This window comes from Sciurus carolinensis, chromosome 2 (assembly GCF_902686445.1).
Source record: "Sciurus carolinensis chromosome 2, mSciCar1.2, whole genome shotgun sequence".
Taxonomy (NCBI): Eukaryota; Metazoa; Chordata; class Mammalia; order Rodentia; family Sciuridae; genus Sciurus; species Sciurus carolinensis.
Genome location: NC_062214.1, coordinates 120,056,582 through 120,078,675, shown reverse-complemented (window position 1 = coordinate 120,078,675; position 22,094 = coordinate 120,056,582). Strand labels below are relative to the sequence as shown.

The 22,094-nt window shown below is 37.4% G+C and overlaps 1 protein-coding gene and 1 pseudogene across 1 annotated transcript; both read left to right on the top strand.

The window, feature by feature from the left end:
• Nucleotides 1-379: 379 nt before the first annotated feature.
• Nucleotides 380-1,326, top strand: LOC124977491 (olfactory receptor 4F6-like; annotated as a pseudogene).
• Nucleotides 1,327-19,369: 18,043 nt separating this feature from the next.
• LOC124977507 (olfactory receptor 4F15) lies at nt 19,370-20,323 on the top strand. The gene has a single exon (XM_047541098.1). The coding sequence runs from the start codon at nt 19,385-19,387 to the stop codon at nt 20,321-20,323; it is 939 nt and encodes a 312-aa protein (XP_047397054.1). The 5' UTR covers nt 19,370-19,384.
• The last annotated feature ends 1,771 nt before the right edge of the window (nt 20,324-22,094 follow it).

The window sequence follows — 22,094 nt, the reverse complement described above, 5'->3', positions numbered from 1 at the left end:
ATATGGTATTAATATATTGAGGAATATCCAAGTTAGGAAACCCACTGTCACTTAAGTATTTCACATAGTTAATATATAAAAAGATTTTCATTTGTATTTTTATATGAGCTATGACTATAAAATAATACTTAAAAACACAATGGAAGTTTCCATCCAAAATAAGTGGAATTAGTTATTCTGTGCAATATATTTTTGGCAATAAAATACATAACAGAGGAATATGAATTGCTTTATGATTAAAATTGTCTCCAGATGAATAAATTAACCATTGTCTGGTTTTCTGACAACTTTTGAATTGCCCATGATTTCACCAAGATCAGTGTCATTTGTCCTAAGAGTGTCTCCTTTCCTCTTTCAGGGAACATGAGCGACATTACTGCTGACAGAGGCAATGGATGAAGCCAACCACTCTGTGGTGTCTGAGTTTGTGTTCCTTGGACTCTCCAATTCATGGGCAACCCAGCTCTTCCTCTTCCTCTTTTCCTGTGTGTTCTATGTAGCAAGTCTGATGGGAAACCTTCTCATTGTGCTGTGACCGCTGACCCTCATTTACAGTCCCCCATGTACTTCCTGCTAGCCAACCTTTCCATCATTGATTTGATATTTTGCTCCTCTACAGCTCCCAAGATGGTCTATGACATTTTCAGAAAGCACAAAACCATCTCCTTTGGAGGCTGTATAGTTCAGATCTTCTTTATCCATGCAGTTGGGGGCACTGAGATGGTGCTGCTCATCGCCATGGCCTTTGACAGATATGTGGCCATATGTAAACCTCTCCACTACCTGACCATCATGAGCCCACGGAGGTGCATTTTGTTTCTAGTTGCTTCCTGGATTATTGGCTTTATTCATTCAGTGACTCAGTTGGCCTTTGTTGTAGACTTGCCCTTCTGTGGGCCAAATGAATTAGATAGTTTTTTTTGTGACCTTCCTCGATTTATAAAACTTGCTTGCATAGAGACCCATACACTGGGATTCATGGTAACTGCCAACAGTGGTTTTATTTCTGTGGCCTCCTTTTTAATTCTGATCATCTCTTATGTCTTTATTTTGGTGACTGTTCGAAAAAAATCTTTGGGTGGTTTATCCAAGGCCCTTTCCACTCTGTCAGCTCATGTCACTGTGGTGGTTTTGTTCTTTGGGCCGTTAATCTTTTTCTACATGTGGCCATTTCCCACATCACATCTGGATAAATTCCTTGCCATTTTTGATGCAGTTATTACTCCTTTTCTAAACCCATTCATCTACACTTTTAGAAATAAAGAGATGAAGGTGGCAATGAGAAGACTATGCACTCAGTTTGTAAATTATAATGAAATTTCCTAAATATATTGATGTTATATGAAAAAACCAAGTATACTTGAATTTCAGATGAACATGTGTTATGTAAGCTGTGTTAAATTTAACTAGAATGCCACCATTTACTAATTTGTATTGTGCTCTGTCTTTTGCTTTCTGCCCATATCTAATTGTGATATCAGTCTGCTAACTGCCTTATAAACAGACTGGAAGATGAACGGTTGTGGCTACTTCATCTCACTAATGGGCTTATCTGTATATAAGGGCAAACAGAGTTACTATAAATGTTAAAGGATCTATTTTTAGAGTCAGTATGTAGCTTATTATCTATTTTATATTCTTTCCATTTTAAGTAAATGATCTTACTGTAAATATAAATATTAATTTTTACTGACTCTGATTTATCTTACTATTTAGCTAATTTGTTTTCATCTCTTCAGTTTATTACTTGTGAGCTGTTTATTTGTGAAACTGATTTTTTTAAGGTCCGGTAAGGAGGCAGACCCATACCAATTTTTTTGAAAAGAGAAATTTTGATGTAAAGGGTTGTTAACCAAGTATAATATTGTACTACATGATATTTGTGGGAAGCCATTGTTTTGGACTAGCTGCCTACACTAGGCCCCAGCAGACAGACCAAACCAGAAAGGACTCATAGTACTCAGTGCCATGCAATTAAACCTAACTTTGAAATGGGCCTGTTTTCAAACCAAACCAAACTGAACCCAACCCAGGAGATTGCAAATAACCTGAATCAGTGTAACAAGGAAATGCCCTCAGTTCTAATCCTGTAAGGGAAATAACTCTACTTTTTGTCTTTGATTCTGATTTCTTCTAGCCTTTTGCTGCTTGTAAAACCAACTTCCTCTGCTCAGCTCATCAGACATCTATTCTACTGGATAGAATGAGGTGTCACCCGATTCTAGAATCACAAATAAAACCCAATCACAGCTTTAAACAAAATTTGATGTAATTTTGTCTCTGACAGTTAAGTGGTTATTTGAAAAAGAAGGAACTCTAAAGTCTTAGATGTAGCATTTGTAGTAAGCAACTTTTGCCTTATTTTTAAAATTTAAAAAATTTTTACAGACTGCATTTTGATTCAGTATACACAAATGGGGTACAACTTTTTATTTCTTGGTTGTGCACGATGTAGATTCACACCATTTGTGTAATCATACATGTACATAGGGTAATGATGTCTGTCTCTTTCCACCATCTTTCAAACTCCCGCCCCTTCCCCCCTCTCATTTCCCTCTTCCTAATCTAAAGTTTCTCCATTCTTCTCTTACCCCCACTCTCCACTCCCATTATATATCATCATCCACTTATCAGGGAAAACATTTGGCCTTTGGTTTTTTTGATTTAGCATGACATTCTCCAATTCCATCCATTTATCTGCAAATACCATAATTTTATTCTTCTTTATGGCTGAATAATATTCCTTTGTGTATATACCACAGTTTCTTTATCCATTCATCTGTTGAAGGGCATCTTGGTTTGTTCCACAATCTAGCTATTGTGAATTGAGCTGCTATAAACATTGATGTGGCTGCATTACTATAGTATGCTAAGTTTTAGATTATTTTAACTCAAAGCCCCCAAACTATTAAATCCTTGAGGGAAGGGACTCCAGATATGAGACTCAACTATCTGAGGAGTGGATGCTATCTGCTGGTGCAGATGTCTCTGTTTAAAGGAGGGCCTATGGGACAGGACATAGGCCTGAGGCAGAGGTGCCTCTGGCTGGTGTGGGTATTCTTGAGGAGGCTGTGGGATGTGTTCCTCTTACACTGGAAAAACTGCAACTAAATTCATCTACTGCTTTAAAAAGGAACCAAGGCTGCTAAGGTGAAGTGTTTGGTTGGGTGAATCTCAGGGGCACAGCAGAGAGGAAGTGCTCTGGAAGCCAACAGGAAGGAGCAAGTCCCTTCTGCTTCCAGTCTTGCAATAGCACTCTATCACCCTCTAAGGGTACAGCTTAAAAAAGGAAGAGCTGGGAAAAAAGAAAGTTGACAGAGTCCCAGTTCCTCTGCATCATAGATAAGATACATACCATAGAGCTGAAAGATTACATGCAGACATGCAGTTACTTAGAAAAGCATTAAACTTACTATAGATCATAAAGCTTTTTTAAAGTAAATTATACATCATCTCAGAGTTTTCACATTTTAGGAAGTTCAGCTACTGGAAAATTAAGTACTTAGCTCAAGATCTTAAAAGTAATGTATGGGCCAGGCCCAGTGGCACATGCCTGTAATCCCAGTGGCTCTGGAGGTTGAGGTAGGAGGATCATGAGTTTGAAGCCAGCCTCAGCAATTTAGTGAGACCTGTTTCAAAATAAAAAATGAAAATGGGCTGGGGATATGGCTCAGTCATTGAATGCCCCGGATTCAATCCCTGGTACAAAAAAAAAAAAATGTTAGTATATAAAAGGTCCAAATTTAGAATATAGTTTGACAGACTACTGTTCTTTTGCTGTCTTCTATCATTTGAGAACATGTTTCCTTAGTTGGTAAGTATGGTGCAACTGGGTTGTTAATTTTTCACTGACATACACCATATATTATCCATTTCGTACATTAAATGTCTGTCAAGTAGCAGAATTTCAATAAATGTTCAAGCATGATTTTCACTTGATTTTTGCTAATAGATATTTTTAGTTCTGTTTTACATTTCTTTTTTCTTATTCTATTTTAAAATAAGACCTTTTAATGCTTTTATTAGTGCATTAAAGTTGAACAAATAATTATACATAATAGTTGGGTTCATTCTGACACAATCATACGTGTATGGAAGTTCATTTCAGCCCCAGTGCCTCCTTTTTTCCTCTCCTCCTCCCTCTGCTTACTGCCCTTCCTCTCCTCTACTGGTCTTATTTTGGAATAAACTTAGATTTACAAAAATAGTGCAAAGTTGGTAGAGTGGATTCCCCTAACGTTATCATTTTACTTTTTCCTCAAACTGAGAAAGTAACCCTGATGCATTACTGTTAACCGAAGTCAAGACTCTATTCAGATTTTACCGGTTTTCCTTTAACGTCTGTTTTCTATTCCAAAATTCAATCCTGGATATCACATTATAGGTAGTTATCATGTCTTCTTAGTCTCCTCTGGTTTTGAGAATTTCTTAGTCTTATTTTGTTTTTCATGACTGTGATACCTTTGAAGAATATTAGTTGGGTATTTTGTAGGATGTCCCTTATTTTGAGCATGTCTGAAGTTTTCCTCATGTTTCCCAAAACATGAGTTTTTGTAAGGAAGGCCCAAGAGGTAAAGAGAGCTTCTTATCACATGATTTTGGGAAATAATATCCACATGAAATCACTAGCGATGTAAAGTTGCCCTGTTGCGTTATTATCTGATCTTAACAAAAGTGAGGTGACTTCTTAGGTGTTACTTATGGCATCTGCATTCTTTCTTCCTGGTAAGTAGTCCTTCCCCCACAGGTTACTTTTGAGTTTGATGAAGGTTCATTATGATTTCTGCATCTATCACTTAGATATTTCTTGGGGTATAAACAAGGGTTTATTTCAACTCCAACCCTCTTTGGTCTGATTGTAAAGGCAGGCATACTGGATACATGAATGCTCCTGATCCTCTTCTCTTGCTTCTTCTTTACTCAGTTACTTTTTGCTCCTATCCAGATGGAACTCTTGGCCTTTCTCTTTTTGAGTTTCCTAGTTCCATGCCTTTAGAATTGATACTTGAATCTCTTGACTATTGACTGTTAGTTTCCCCCAGAAATCCTTACTGAAGTATCTTTGGCTCTGTAATCACCTTGGCCAGTTCCTGGTCCCCCTATATTTTGCCCAGACCCTCGAGCCTAATTATATTTGAGTGGGCATTTGCTTACTCTGTCACAAATCTTTGACCTGTAAGTGTTAGCATGGTCACATGGATGAATTAATGACTGCTCTCTGTGCCCTTACACTGGGATTAAGGACAATGGGGGAGGAAGATGATATTTCCCCCCATGATATTATTTCTAAGGCTGGAATTTGATCACCAATTTAGATCAGTCATTTGCATTATTCATATTATTGTTTCTATGTGATAAAATAGTGATTAATAAAATAATGATCACTGGTTCAAAGGGTCAAAGCCTCATAGTGCTCTGAAATACACAACAGAAGTCACTGCGGATCCTCAGGGAGACATTCATAAAGGTAATCATTGCAGCTTTGCTTTTATTATAGAGCAAGTGTGATATGCAAAAGAGGAGACAATGGCAGGAACAGACAAGGACCTCTCAGAACAGATGCTGGCAAAGAGTTGGAGCCGTCCTGAGAACTCCTGCTGTTCTAGGCACTAACTTTTATTTGTTGACTCATAAGGACTTTTGGGAAAAGAACTTGGGGATAGGTGAAACTCTAAGGGACTCATGAAAGTGACTATTCTAACCAGCATATAAGTGTTTAAGAATTTTGGCTGGAGCGGTAAACACGGACAACTGGGAACATCGTAGAGGAGGCGGCTCAGCACAGCGCTACAGCGCTTGGACTCGGAGCAACCACTGGGGCTCCGGGCGGCTGCCTGAGGAGGAGCTGTGTGGCAAGCTGTTTGGACTCAGAGTGATCTCTTCTGAACACGGGGGAGCTGCCGGAGGAAGAGGAGGAAGAGCACGGAGGGTCACTTGGACTCGGAGGGGCTACACCAGAGCTACAGGAGGTTGCCAGAGGAAGAGATGCGTGGCGAGCTGTTTAGACTGAGAGCGACCGCTTCTGAACACCTGGGGGCTGCCCGGAGGAAGAGGAGAACTGCCGTGGGTCGCTTGGTGTAGGAGTGACTGCATGAGAGCTCCGGGTGGCTGCTCAGAGGAGGAGACCAGTGGTGAGTTGTTTGGACTCAAAGTGACCACTCCTGAACACCCGGGGGGCTACCCTGAGGAGGAGGAGGAACAAGGCAGGTCACTTGGACTCGGAGTGACTGCCTAGGGCTACGGGCAGTTGGCGGGAGGAGGAGACGTGAAGTGAGTTGCTTGGACTCCTAGTGACTGCGTCAGAACACCGGGCGGCTGTCTGGTGTGTGTGTGGCGGGTCTCTGGGACTCGGAGCTGTTGTATGGGGCTCTAGGTGGTGTCTCAGAGGAGGGGCCGCTAGCCAGGCGATTAGGTGCAGAGCAGGGTCCCAGGACCTAGGTGGCTTCTTGGTGGAAGAACTGCACAGAGACACGCTTATGGGCAGAGCAAAGGTTACAGGACTGCGAGCAGATTCTCTGAGGAGGGGCAAACTAAGGAGACTCGACTGCGAAGGATGAGGCTCCCAGGCCCAGGAGGTAGGTCCGGGGCCACTGGGAACGTTGCAGAGGAAGACAGCCCAGCCCAGGCAGTAGTTGTAGATTGAGGGGAACCTCTAGGAGGGGAACTGACCAGCGAGACCTCCCCACCGGGTGAGTCTTCCCTGCCGGGTGAGGTTTTCCCACAAGGACGGTAAAACCAGAGACACAGGCTCAAACAGGCCTTGCCTCAGCCCGCAGCCTAGTTCCCCTTTGGATGACCATTGGTCAACAAGTGGAGGCTCCTCTGCCCACTATCAGGGAATATACCCCACCTGAGAGTCACCACCTCTAGAGAGGCAGCTTCCTAGTGGAGCACTGCATTATCAACTTCCTCCAAGACTGCAGGCTACTGAAGGCTAAGAAGGGATATACTAGAAATCTTCAGGGACATTATAAGTCAATAGAGGAAATCTGCAATATCTTAATGATCCACTGATTACTGAACAATATGAGAAAACAATGGAAGAAAATGCCCCAAACAAATCTAGATGTTACATCAATAAAATCCAATGACAGCATGGCAGAAGAAATGTCAGAAAGGGAGTTCAGAATGTACATAATTAAAATGATCAGGGAAGCAAACGATGAGATGAAAGAGCAAATGCAGGCATTGAATGATGAGATGAAAGAGCAAATGCAGGCATTGAATGATCGCACCAATCGACACTTAAAGCAAATACAGGAAGCAAAAGATCATTTCAATAAAGAGTTAGAGATATTGAAAAAAAAAACAAACAGAAATCCTTGAAATGAAGGAAACAATAAACCAAATTAAGAACTCCATAGAAAGCATAACCAATAGGATAGAACACCTGGAAGACAGAACCTCAGATATTGAAGACAAAATATTTAACCTTGAAAACAAAGTTGAACAAATAGAGAAGATGGTAAGAAATCATGAACAGAATCTACAAGAATTATGGGATATCATGAAAAGGCCAAATTTGAGAATTATTGGGATTGAGGAAGGCTTAGAGAAACAAACAAGAGGAATGAACAATTTATTCGATGAAATAATATCAGAAAATTTCCCAAACCTGAAGAATGAAATGGAAAATCAAGTTCAAGAGGCATATAGGACTCCAAATACACAAAATTACAACAGACCCACACCAAGGCACATTATAATGAAAATACCTAACATACAAAATAAAGACAGAATTTTAAAGGCTGTGAGAGAAAAGAACCAAATTACATTCAAGGGGAAACCAATACGGATATCAGCAGATTTTTCACTCCAGACCCTAAAAGCTAGAAGGGCCTGGAACAACATTTTTCAAGCTCTGAAAGAAAATGGATGCCAACCAAGAATCTTATACCCAGTAAAACTTACCTTCAAATTTGACGATGAAATAAAATCATTCCATGATAAACAAAAGCTAAAAGAATTTGCAAAGAGAAAGCCAGCATTACAGAACATACTCAGCAAAATGTTCCATGAGGAAGAGATGAAAAACAGAGAAGCAAGTCAGCAAAGGGAGGAATTATCCTAAAGTAACTGTCAAATAAAGGAGGAACCAAGTTGTGTCAAAAAAATAAATAAATAAATAAAATTTAAAAAAAGAACCAAATGACCGGGAATACAAATCATATCTCAATAATAACCATGAATGTTAATGGCCTGAATTCATCAATCAAAAGACAGACTGGCAGATTGGATTAAAAAGAAAGATCCAATAATATGTTGCCTGCAAGAGACTCATCTCTTAGAAAGAGATACCCATAGACTAAAGGTGAAAGGATGGGGAAAAACATACCATGCACATGGACTCAGGAAAAAAGCTGGAGTATCCATCCTCATTTCAGATAATGTGGACTTCAAGACAAAGTTAGTCAGAAAGGATAAAGAAGGACATTTCATACTGCTTAAGGGAAGCATAAATCAGTAAGATATAACAATCATAAACATCTATGCCCCAAACAGTGGTTCATGCATGTGTGTGAAACAAATCCTTCTCAATTTTAGAAACCAAATAGACCATAACACAATAATACTAGGTGATTTTAACACGCCTCTCTCACCACTGGACAGACTTCCAAACAAAAATTGAACAAAGAAACCATAGATCTCAATAACACAATCAATAATTTAGACATAATAGACATTTATAGAATATACCATCCAACCAAGAGTGAATACACTTTCTTCTCAGCAGCACATGGATCCTTCTCTAAAATAGACCATATATTATGCCCCAAAGCTAATGTTAGCAAATACAAGAAGATAGAGACACTACCTTGTATTCTATCAGATCATAATGGATTGAAGTTAGAAATAAATGAAAGAGTAAAAAACAGAAACTACTCCAACACTTGGAGATTAAACAGTATGCTATTATATGATGAATGGATAACAGAAGATATTAGGAAGGAAATTAAAAAATTCTTAGAGGTAAATGAGAACAAAGAAACATCATATCAAAATCTCTGGGACACTATGAAAGCAGTACTTACAGGAAAATTTATCTCATGGAGCGCATTTAATAAAAGAAGTAAATCCCAACAAATAAAAGACCTAAAAGTACAGCTCAAAGCCCTAGAAAAAGAAGAACAGACCAACACCAAAAGTAGTAGAAGACAGGAAACAGTTAAACTCAGAGCTGAAATCAACAAAATTGAAACAAAAGAAACAATACAAAAAGTTGACAAAATAAATAATTGGTTCTTCGAAAAAATAAACAAAATTGATAAACCTTAGCCACACTAACAAGAGAAGACGAGAGAAAACCCAAATCACTAAAATTCAGAATGAACAAGGAAATATCACAACAGACACGATTGAAATACAAAATATAATTAGAAGCTATTTTGAAAATCTATACTCCAACAAAATAGAAAATTTTGAAGACATCAACAGGTTTCTAGAGACATATGAATTGCCTAAACTGAACCAGGAGGATATACACAATTTAAATAGACCAATTTCAAATAATGAAATAGAAGAAGTCATCAAAAGCCTACCAACAAAGAAAAGTCCGGGACCAGATGGGTTCTCAGCTGAGTTCTACAAAACCTTTAAAACAGAGCTCATTCTAATACTCTCAAAGTATTCCATAAATAGAAGAGGAGGGAATCCTGCCAAACTCATTTTATGAAGCCAATATTACCCTGATACCTAAACCAGACAGAGACACATCGAGGAAAGAAAATTTCAGACCAATATCCTTAATGAACATCGACGCAAAAATTCTCAACAAAATTTTAGCAAATCGCATACACAAACATATTAAAAAGATAGTGCACCATGATCAAGTGGGTTTATCCCAGGGATGCAAGGTTGGTTCAACATCAGGAAATCAATAAATGTCATTCACTATATCAATAGACTTAAAGTCAAGAATCACATGATTATTTCAATAGATGCAGAAAAAGCATTTGATAAAATACAGCATCCCTTCATGCTCAAAACACCAGAAAAAATAGGGATAGTGGGAACATTCCTTAACATTGTAAAGGCCATCTATGCTAAGCCCATGGCTAATATCATTCTAAATGGTGAAAAAGTGAAAGCATTCCCCCTCAAAACTGGAACAAGTCAGGGATGCCCTCTTTCACCACTTCTATTGAATATCGTCCTGGAAACTCTAGCCAGAGCATTTAGATCAAAGAAATTAAAGGGATACGAATAGGAAAAGAAGAACTCAAACTATCACTATTTGCTGATGATATGAATATATACTTAGAGGAACCAGGAAATTCCACCAGAAAACTTTTAGAATTCATAAGTGAATTCAGTAAAGTAGCAGGATATAAGATCAATGCACATAAATCTAATGCAGTTTTATACATAAGTGATGAATCTTCAGAAAGAGAAATTAGGAAAACTACCCCATTCACAATAGCATCGAAAAAAATAAAATACTTGGGAATCAATCTCACAAAAGAGGTGAAAGACCTCTACAATGAGAACTACAGAACACTAAAGAAAAAAAAATAAAGCAAACCTTAGAAGATGGAAAGATCTCCCATGTTCTTGGATAGGAAGAATTAATATTGTCAAAATGGCTACACTACCAAAAGTGCTATACAGATTCAATGCAATTCCAAATAAAATCCCAATGATGTACCTTACAGAAATAGAGCAAGCAATAATGAAATTCATCTGGAAGAATAAAAAACCCATAATAGCTAAAGCAATCCTTGGCAGAAAGAGTGAAGCAGGGGATATCGCAATACCAGATCTTCAACTCTACTACAAAGCAATAGTAACAAAAACGGCATGGTATTGGTACCAAAATAAAAAGGTGGATCAATGGAACAGAATAGAGGACACGGACACAAACTTAAATAAATACAATTTTCTCATACTAGACAAAGGGGCCAAAAATATGCAATGGAGAAAAGATAGCCTCTTCAACAAATGGTGCTTGGAGAATGGAAATCCAGATGCAACAGAATGAAACTAAACCCATATCTCTCACCATGCACAAAACTAAACTCAAAATGATTTAAGGACCTTGAAATCAGACCAGAGAACTTGCATCTTATAGAAGAAAAAGTAGGTCCATAGCTTCAACATGTCAGCTTAGGACCAGACTTCCTCAACAGGACTCCCATAGCACAAGAAATAAAAGCAAGAATCAATAACTGGTATAGATTCAAACTGAAAAGCTTTCTCTTAGCAAAGGAAACTATCGGCAATGCGAAGAAAGAGCCTACAGAGTGGGAGAAAATCTTTGCCAATCATACTTCAGATAGAGCACTAATCTCCAGAATCTATATAGAACTCAAAAAACTCTACACCAAGAATGTAAATAATCCAATCGACAAATGGTCTAAGGAAATAAATAGACACTTCACAGAAGATCTACAAGCAATCAACAAACATATGGAAAAATGTTCAACTTCTCTAGTAATAAGAGAAATACAAATCAAAACCACCCTAAGATTCCATCTCTCCCCAATTAGAATGGCGATTATCAAGAATACAAGCAACAACAGGTGTTGGCGAGGATGTGGGGTGAAAGGTACACTCATACATTGCTGGTGGTGCTGCAATTTAGTACAGCCACTCTGGAAAGCATTGTGGAGATTCCTTAGAAAACTTGGAATGGAACCACCATTTGATCCCAGCTATCCCACTCCTTGGCCTATACCCAAAGGACTTAAAATCAGCATACTACAGAGATACAGCCACATAAATGTTCATAGCTGCTCAGTTCACAATAGCCAGATTCTGGAACCAACCTAGATGTCCTTCAATTGATGAATGGATAAAGAAACTGTGGTATATATATACAATGGAATATTACTCAGCCATAAAAAATGATAAAATTATGGCATTTGCAGGCAAATGGATGAAATTGGAGAATATCATGCTAAGTGAGATAAGCCAATCTCAAAAAACCAAAGGACAAATGATATTGCTAATAAGTGGATGATTATACATAATGGGGGGTGGGAGGGGTTAGTGTTAGGGTTAGAGTTAGGGTTAGGGAGTGGGGCAAGAATGGAGGAAGGAAGGACTGTATAGAGGGAAAAGAGGGGTGGGAGGGGTGGTGGGAAAGGGATAAAATAACAGAATGAATCAAACAACATTACCCTATGTAAATTTATGATTACACAAATGGTATGCCTTGACTCCATGTACAAACAGAGAAACAACATGTATCCCATTAGTTTACAATAAAAAAAAGAATTTTGACAAGTATCATTTTCCTGGTGTGCTCCAGGAAACAACAGTAACATTATTGGGATGTGTGGGCTGAAGTTGGAGGCGGTCATCCAATTCTTCCAAAATCATATTGCAGTGACCCTGAAAAACTTGGAGATAATGTGGGTAATCAGACATATAGAAGGGTTGCAGACCCACCTTGGAGTGCTATTCAGTAGAGGTGTACACAGAGCAACGTGGACTAAGAGGAAAAAAAGAATTCAAATGAGATGAATAAGATTATTGTATATGTACATCAATACAAAACAATACATGTCTCATAATAACACACAAGACAATAGGGCATACTTTTAAAACACCAGACTGGTTAGCTTTGAGAGAAAGGGATTGGTAATGGGCAATGAGATTAAGGATAACAAACAAGTAAAAAAATAATAAATAAATAAATAAATAAAGAGAGAGAGCACTTTATAAATCAATGCATATAATGAGACCTCAATAGAAAAATATGATTACCTTAATCCTCTGAACATGAAGCAGTGATAAATGTTTAAGGTGATGGATAACCTAAATACTTTGAGTTGATCCTTACACCACTTATAAATGTATTAAGACATTACATTGTGCCCCATAAAGATGAAAAATTATGTCAATAAAAAATAAAAAAAGAATAAGTCCTGTAACTTCCTTTTAATATTTCAAAGTCAACCTTTATTTATATTATTTCTGTTTCCAAATGGCAAGAATAATCAAGGGACAATGGAATTATTTTGACAACCGGATCCCTTTGTTAAATTCATCAACTATGTTAGGTTCCTTTGACTGCAGGAAACTGCATAAATTTCTTTTGAAGTGAATATGAGTTAGATAAAGCCTGCATATTCAAAATGCTTATGACAATTGTAAAGTTTGTAATTAAATAAAAGTCACAAGATAGTTTTAAGTTAACTTTTTGGTAATTTATTCTTTCACTTGTTTAGTTTATTTATGCATAGAGAAAATTGACATTTGTGAGGATGCCTCACATGATTTCTATAAATCTCTTGGGAAATGAATATAATCAGATTACCTGGAGATGTTTTAATTCATTATGCAAAGACTTAAACTGGCAAAGAAAGTGGTAGAGATTGATTTTTTTTAAAGATTCCAGAGTCATCTTCCCCTCCTGTGACCCATTATCAGCATTTCCCCTTGTTGCCTTGATCATGTGAATACATTTTTAGGAGACAATTTCCTTGACTAATTGACTTTAGTTTTGCAGTACCAGGTCATTATGGCTTAGTTCGGTCACTGGCCTCCAGTGCAGTTAATGAGCAATTTTTCATTTATACATTTGATACACTTCATGTCATTGAGATAACAGTCCATGAAGAGCTGTGAAGAACGCTTGGCATGATCAAGACAGGAAGATGTTAAACTATTTTAACTTCAGTACTAAGGAAGACTCAGGTAACAGCTTACTCTTTGCACACATCAACTAAGTTGGGGGCAGGCAGAAGCAGGTGGTGGTGGAGGCGGGCAAGATGATGATCAGAGCAGAAAAATAAATATGAACGATTGTGGATATGAGAAGTAAGCTTGATTTTAAACTCGGATTTGGAAGTGATTTGGAGATCCAAAGGTGCAGCTGATGGTTGGTGGCAGAGGGGAAGTCCCCATGTCTTGGTTCAGGATAGGACGAGGATGAAGGTTAAGTTGTTAACCATACCAGGGATCTTTAGGAAATCATATTAGCATTGAACATAAGGACAAATATGCTTATCGTCTTCCTAACAAGCTTGTTGTCTGCTTTGCTTTTCTTTAGAGGAGAGCTAAGACATAAAGAGGAGAAAGTTCATGAAGTACTATAGACAAGTACAATTTTAAAAAATAAAATCAAGATGGAGAAAGAGTGACTGAAAACTTGCTTAGAAGAAAAACGTTGAGGGACCTAACTCACCCCAAAGTAAAATAATGTAGTATTAGTTAAAATTAGGTGATGAAAAAATGGAGAAAAAAGTTGGAAACTATAAGTGCAGGGTTTAACAGCCAGGATTTCAATCTTCTGGTTCTTGTTTATGTTTTTAATACATTTATTATAATTTTTTCCTAAGTCAATTCAATGAGAGGTTTGGTGGTGAAATGGGGCGAATAGGCAAGAGTGACAAAGGGAGAGAAGATGGATCCTATGAAAAAAACCTAAGGGGACTGAGATAAATAAAACTGGAGGTTACAGACGAGTGATCTTTATTTGATTTTATCAGGTTTAAGGATATTAAACTCAGATAAATATCTCTCAGATAAATATCTGAGAGAGTTGCTGGCAACTTCTTTGTACCCATGGAGGATGAATTAAAAGGATGAAAGATTTTCTTTTGGCAAAGGAGAGCTTTTGTATTATTAAGTTAATAAAAAGTAGGTAATCCAGGAAATAAATGAATTTTAAAACCTAGTTAATTGGGGAAGAACTGACATGTCCTGGATGAAAAAAAACAAAAGAAAGGAACTGAGTCAGGATATAATTGTGTTTTCTTTTAGCTTAATTATTAATTAGGGATAATGGACATCTCTTTTTTTTACCCCCAATTTAAAATATAAAGTTCTCATGAGGCAATTATAAAATGTTGCCCAATTCCATACCAATGAAGACAGAACTAGAAATCTCAGAGTAGCATCACCCCTGCTGGAAATGATCTTAGGAGGGGATGCACTCTTTCGTGAGGGTGGGGGATGCCTTAAAGTAACCAAGTGCTCATAGCCCAGCATCTCCCTCTGGAAGCCATTCAGAGACTGTCACCCAGAGATGGATACTTAGTACTCACAAGTTCTGAAGACTCAAACACAAGAGCTGAGCAAGTTTCCAGGTATGCCAGTATTTCCTATTTGTATTATTTTCTCTTTGTTCTTTAAGGGATTATAAAGTGGTTAAAATTTGTGTTCAGTTCCACTTCCCCTTTTCTTAGTTCTAGTTGTCATTCCTGTCAAACGAGTGACAGCCCTTCTGCTCATAACCTGTCACTAGCGGCAACCCATCCAAGCTAATCCTCTGCAGGTAATGACTCAGGCTTGAAAGGAATCACACACCCGAATTAGAGAATTCTTACATCTTGCATGGGTAAAATCTCAGCTGAGGAAAGCCATCTGCTAACTTACTTATCTGTGTGTCATAGCTTAACCTTTAGCACTGTAAGTCTAGGGCCTGTGATGTGTTAAGCTAAAGGAATACTACTCTAGTCCTGGATGCTAATAGAAAATATTTTTGGGCTCTGGAGCTTTTAAGATGGCACCTTTAGCATGTAAAAATATGTCTTAATGAATTCCACTATTATTTATAATCATAATGCACCAATAAAAAAGGTTTAAACATTTAAACAAACTCCCATTTTGCCAGCTCTTCCTCTTTATCATAAATTTCCGTCTAACTGACCATCTCTCTTTGTACTTTCTTTTCTTCATTCTTCCATCCATTTCTTTCCGTTTTTATTTATTTTTTCTTTCCAATTTTAAAAATACATTTAACTCTTAAGAAATGTCTGTTTGCTCTTTGCCTAGGCTCTGCCTTTGTGTAAACTTTATATGGAATCTCATAGTTTTTTCCTCTGAATGATCCAATAAATTCTCTTTTGGTTTTTCTCTTTTCCTTAGAAATTCATTAACAGTCAAGTGCACCATCATTTCTTTTCTTATTCTTATCTGTCTTTGTTTTTGCTATCAGAATTTCAATTTGGAGGAAGCATTACTTATAATCCTACTTCATAGTTTATTCTCATTGTTCCTACTTCATGGGAACCTTAATAAAATTTTGGTTGGAAGCCTATTTTTTTCACCTTAGTGATCAAAAGAGATTCTTTTACTTCAGCCCATTTTTAGAGGTGTTTTGACTGGTTTATAGTTCATGACATAGAGATGTGGATACAAATCATAAATTGGTTTTTACAGTTTTTAGTTAAAATTGTTCTGAACAAGTCTAACCTATTAAGCTATGTCCATGTATGAATAAACCACATGAAATCTGTGTTTATATATAATTAGATGTATAAATTAAAAAATAGTAATAGAAGGGAGACCAGTAGAATAGAGCAAGGGGATCAGGTGAAAGGAGGAGAGGAGGGAAAGGGAAGGTACTAGGGAATGAGATTTTTCCCATTATGTTGTGTGCATATATGAACATGTCACAATTAACAACACTATTATGTTTAATTATAATGCACCAATAAGAAAATAAATTGCTTTAACATCCTTAGGGTTTTTTAATTCTTACTTTGATATATTAAATTTCTTATTCCATTCATTTATTCCACATAACTGCTATCTAGTTTTTTCACCTTCATATTATCTCAAATTTCAACACATCAGTCAGCACTTTTGTAGAAACAGTGTAAATATTTGTTGAATGAACAAGTGAATAAGCCAAGAAATATTCCCAGCATTGTTTTTGAGTTGCTTTTCATTCAGTCAGTACAAAGAATTATGATACATGAAACCCACTACTGGTGTTTCATAAATATATGTGGGAAGATTAAACCAATGCATATTTATTAGACAAAAATTACTGAAAAATTAGTGTAATAGAAGCCATCAATACAAGAGGTCACGTAAAAGAAGTCAGAGTCACCAAAAAGAGAATTCCTGAAAGTAAAAATTGACCTATTAGCAAGAAGAGTGTTTGGGACTTCCTGGGTGTTGATGAATTACAGGATTTCTTCAAGTGTTCTTACCCTTTCTGGAGAAGGAAGATCTGTATGTAATACCAGAATTGCATTTTCTATGGTAACTGGATTACACAAAATCAATAAATTTTGTCATTGGTGTATCCTCAACTTCTGGAATTGTGTCTGGCATTCTGGCTTTTCAAATTATTTATTGAATTTATGAGGAAAAATAATTCATAGAACTACTCAGGAGTCAAATATATAGCTGACAATTGCTTTTCTAAAAGATATTCTTTGACTTAGCATTTATTCCTTATTGATGGGCATTAATGTCCAGTCTGGGTCTTACATGTAACTGGAGGCAAAGGTTATCTATATACAGTCACAGGACAGGAGTCAGGGTGTACTACCTGTCTTTCATCCCTTGCTATCTCTTCTAATGTCCTCACAGGCTGCATGAAACCACTTTTCAGATTACTTACTTAAATGAAGATCTAACTTTTCTTCTTAAAATACTGGGGTACCTAGAATGATGGCCTTCCAAGATGTCCGTGTTCTCATCACTGGATTTGTGGTCACCTTGAATGGCAAAAAGAGACTTTGTGGATATGATTAATTTAAGAATCTTGAGATTTAAGTTGTCCTGAATTGTCTGAGCCTGCCCAGTGTAGTCACAGGGTCATTATAAGGGAGAGTCCAAGTCAGAGAGGAGATGCACTGACAGAAGTGGAGACCGGAATACGCACTCTGAGAGGGAGAAAGGGTCCATAAACCAGGAGACGCAGTCAGCCTCCAAAAGCTGGAACAGGCGATGCAACCGATCCTCGCCTAGAACCTTCAGAAAGAGCGCAGCTCTGCTGACGCTTTGATTTTTAGCTGCAAAGACTCATACTGGTTTTCTTGCCTTCAAAAGTGTAAGATAATTGTGTGTGTGTTTTAAGCCATTAAATTTGTGGTGACTTGTTACAGCAGTGATAGGAAACGAATACGAAAGTTATTTATTGTAAAGAACCTTCAGTGAGAGTCAGGGGCTCTTGGTCTTAGTATCCACTTTCTTAACAATTACCTTTCTGATATCAAGAAGATTATTTCTTCTGTATTTTCCTATGTAAATTATTTCACTCGTGAAATGTAAATGTTGGGCTAAATCAGGAACACCCCATGGAACAGTGGAACTCTGTTGTTTTACCTCCGGCAGTTGCTCTTGATCCTAAAGAACTCTAACATTGTCTTACCTCCCCATGCTGGGCTCTGGTCTCCGCCCTGACTTCTGTTTATGAACTTTATAATTTAGTCATTGCCCTATCCCCAAGGACAGACTTAGAAACTGTTTTGATCTTTTCACCCAGTATTTTATTTCTGTCACTCTTTTTTCCATTCTGAATATATTTTGAAAAAAGATTGCTTTTATGTAACAGTTTTTATCTTTGGAAGCCAAATGGGTGAGTGTCTCTATATTAGCGGACATTATTTGTTTCAGATTATCATATATTTTATGTAAGAAACAGATTTTATAATATCAGTTATACAATACATTGAATTCATTTATTTTTGAGACATACTATAAGCGCTTTATTGATTTTCACAAATTAATAATTGAGATTCCATATTTATTTTTATGACAGAATTTTCTTCTCCAACTATTTCTTTGTGTGGTTAAATATTTATAGGAATGATCTTGCAGTTTTGTGATGACTCTTTATTTACATAGTATTAATATAAACCTCACTGAATCACAATATACTCTCTTAACTCCAGTGCTATTCTTCAGTCCCACTGCTTTATTTCTTCTTTCAACAGGTGTGAAGTACTTATGTGACTGACTGTGTCAGTCACTGTTGGTGATTGTGATGGTGGTGGGGATTGCACACGTGGACCAGACCTGATTCCTGGACCCAAGGAGCTACATTTTAATTAGAGAGATGGATGTTTACATAATCATGAAAGGCAATGTGAATTGAATGCTAACAGTGCAGCCAGCATAGTCAGCATATTCAGCATATTCAGGTAGATTGGGAAGATTTCACAAATGAGGGAGTTTTAGCTGGGATTTTGAAAACTGGATTTTGTGAGCTAGAGAATAGAATGAGAAAAACTTTGAAAGTTGAATAAAGAGAAACCTTTGAAGTTCATTTGAGTAATATAAATAATAACAGAGAATTTGAAAACTCTATGCTGTGAATGAGTAATTGTTAGATGGCTTATATGACTGGTTGGTATCTGTCCATTCATAGAAAATCCAAGTCTAAAGCATTTGGAGATGACCTTAGATGTCATCCAGATAGAACATCCTGGTAACACTAAACAAAAGCAAAGGGGAACTCGGTCTGGAGATGGAACTAACTTAGCAGGGGCAGTTTTGAAAATCATAATGCCATCTGGGAGCCAGCCATTCCTCTAAGTAGAAGATAGTGTGCATGTGATGAGGTTATTTTGCTGTGTGAGCTATTAATAGGATAATTATCTCCATGGTTAGAGGCTTGCTTTCTTGAGTACTAATATTTGTGCATTTTCTTTCTTCCCTTAGGGAACACAAAAAACTGCTGCTGTTCTCTGAGGCAATGGATGGAATGAATCACTCTGTAGTATCAGAGTTTGTATTCCTGGGACTCACTAATTCATGGGAGATTCAGTTTCTCCTGCTTGTCTTCTCCTTATTGTTCTACCTTGCAAGCATAATGGGAAACCTTGTCATTGTGTTCACTGTAACCTTGGATGCTCACCTGCACTCCCCCATGTATTTCCTCCTGGCTAATCTCTCAGTCATTGATATGGTATTTTGCTCAATCACAGCTCCTAAGATGATTGGTGATATTTTCAAGAAGCACAAAACCATCTCATTTTGTGGATGTATTACTCAGATCTTCTTTAGCCATGCTTTTGGGGGCACTGAGATGGTGCTGCTCATAGCCATGGCCTTTGATAGATATGTGGCCATATGCAAGCCTCTGCACTACCTGACCATCATGAGTCCAAAAATGTGTCTCTACTTTTTAGTCACTTCCTGGATCATTGGTGTTATCCACTCATCAGTGCAATTAGTTTTTGTGGTAGATTTACCTTTCTGTGGCCCTAACATATTTGACAGTTTTTACTGTGACCTTCCCCGTCTCCTCAGACTTGCCTGCACAAACACTCGAGAACTTGAGTTCATGGTCACTGTCAACAGTGGACTCATTTCAGTGGGCTCCTTTGTCTTGCTAGTCATTTCCTATATGGTCATTGTGTTCACTGTTTGGAAACACTCTCGTGGGGGCTCATCCAAGGCCCTCTCTACTCTGTCAGCTCACGTCACTGTGGTTGTCTTGTTCTTTGGGCCACTCATGTTCTTCTACACATGGCCTTCTCCCATGTCACACCTGGATAAGTATCTTGCCATTTTTGATGCATTTATCACTCCTTTTTTGAATCCAGTCATCTATACATTCAGGAACAAAGACATGAAAGTGGCAATGAGGAGACTGTGCAGTCGTCTGGTGCATCATAGAAAGATTTCATAAATGGGCTGCCTATAAAGACATAGAACTAGATTCTTCCTCATGGTGGCTGCCGAAAAGACATTACGCAATTTCAGAGAAATACTGAAGATGTGTGCCATGTTATATGCCCAGAAATCTACTAAACACTAAAATGTGGTGTCCATTTTACCATTAAATTAGAAGTGATGCTATTGTTTGATTCTCTGTACATTAAAGTGTTAAAAATAAAATCATATGTCTTTTGTAATCCACCATGTTGAAACCTGTACTCTAGGATGGTGTCATGTAATTGAGCAGATAATAAATAATATTTTATCTTTTTCCTATATTGGATGGATTAGTCTATAGATAGACAAACTATGTGTTTATATGATCTTTAATCTGTTTATTAGCTATCTTGATTTCAATCCTTTTGTTCCTAATTTTTTTTTGCTTTCTATTGCCCCAGTGTGTACATCTTTATCCTCTTGGTCAGGTTCCTCTGTCTCATAGTTGGGAAAATTGTTATTTGTATATATAGACTATTGGAATTTAAAATTGGAATGAATTACTGACAACATTTCTCCTGATCTCCTCGAGTTATACATGTGAAAAATTAAAAAAAAAATAAGAAGAGGAATGAATGCATTTGTCCAAAGGCTCATCACTAGAAATCATCAGGGAGATCCAAGCACCAGAATCTGAGTCTGGTTACTAGGTAATCAGTGTCCTTTCACTTTCAAATCAATTTTGTATTTGAATTTATGCTCACATTTCACTCTCACAGTTTTTGGAGGCTTAATTTTGAGAAGTAGAGCTGTATACACCTTTTTTTTTTTTTTTTTTTTTGGGTACTGGGGATTGAACTCAGGGGCACTTAGCAACTGAGCCACATCCCCAGCCCTATTTTGTATTTTATTTAGAAACAGGGTCTTAGAGCTTAGTGCTTTGCTTTTGCTGAGGCTGGCTTTGAACTTGTGATTGTCCTTCCTCAGCCTTCCGTGCCATTGCCCTCAGCTATATGCCTCTTTTTAATTCCTTCCTCTGAATAAGTTGTCATTAGCTTTTCTTTTTTTAAAAATATTTTTAGTAGTTGTTGATGAACCTTTATTTTATTTACTTATTTAAATTTTTAAAAATTTGTTCTAATTTCTTATACATGACAGTAGAATGCATTTTGACACACTGTACACAAATGGAGCACAACATCTTATTCCTCTGGTTGTACATGGTGCCGAGTCACACCAGTAGTATAATCATACATGTATATAGGGTAATAATGTCTGTCTCATTCTACCATCCTTCCATCCCCACATCCCCACCACCTTGCCACTTCCCTTACTCCCCTCTGCATAATCCAAAGTTCCGTCATTCTCCCTGCCCATGCCCCACTATGGATCAGCATCTGCTTATCAGAGAAAACATTTGGACTTTGGATTTTTGGGATTGGCTTATTTCACTTTGCATGCTATTCTCTAGTTCCAACCATTTACCTGCAAAATGCCATAATTTCATCCTTCTTTAAGGCTGAGTAATATTCTACTGTGTATATGTACCACATTTTCTTTATCCATTCATCTGTTGAAGGGCATCCAGGTTGGTTTCATAGTTTAGCTATTCAGAATTGAGCTGCTATAGACATTGATGTGGCTGCATTACAGTAGTATGCTGACTTTAAGTTCTTTGGGTATAAACTGAGGTGTGGGATAGCTAGGTCAAATGGTGGTTCCATTCCATGTTTTATGAAGAATCTCCATACTGCTTTCCATAGTGGTTGCATCAATGTGCAGTCCCAGAAACAATGTATGAGTGT

Bases quoted from the DNA above. Each gene is read 5' to 3' on its own strand.
- LOC124977507 (XM_047541098.1), top strand. From the start codon at position 19,385: ATGGATGGAATGAATCACTCTGTAGTATCAGAGTTTGTATTCCTGGGA.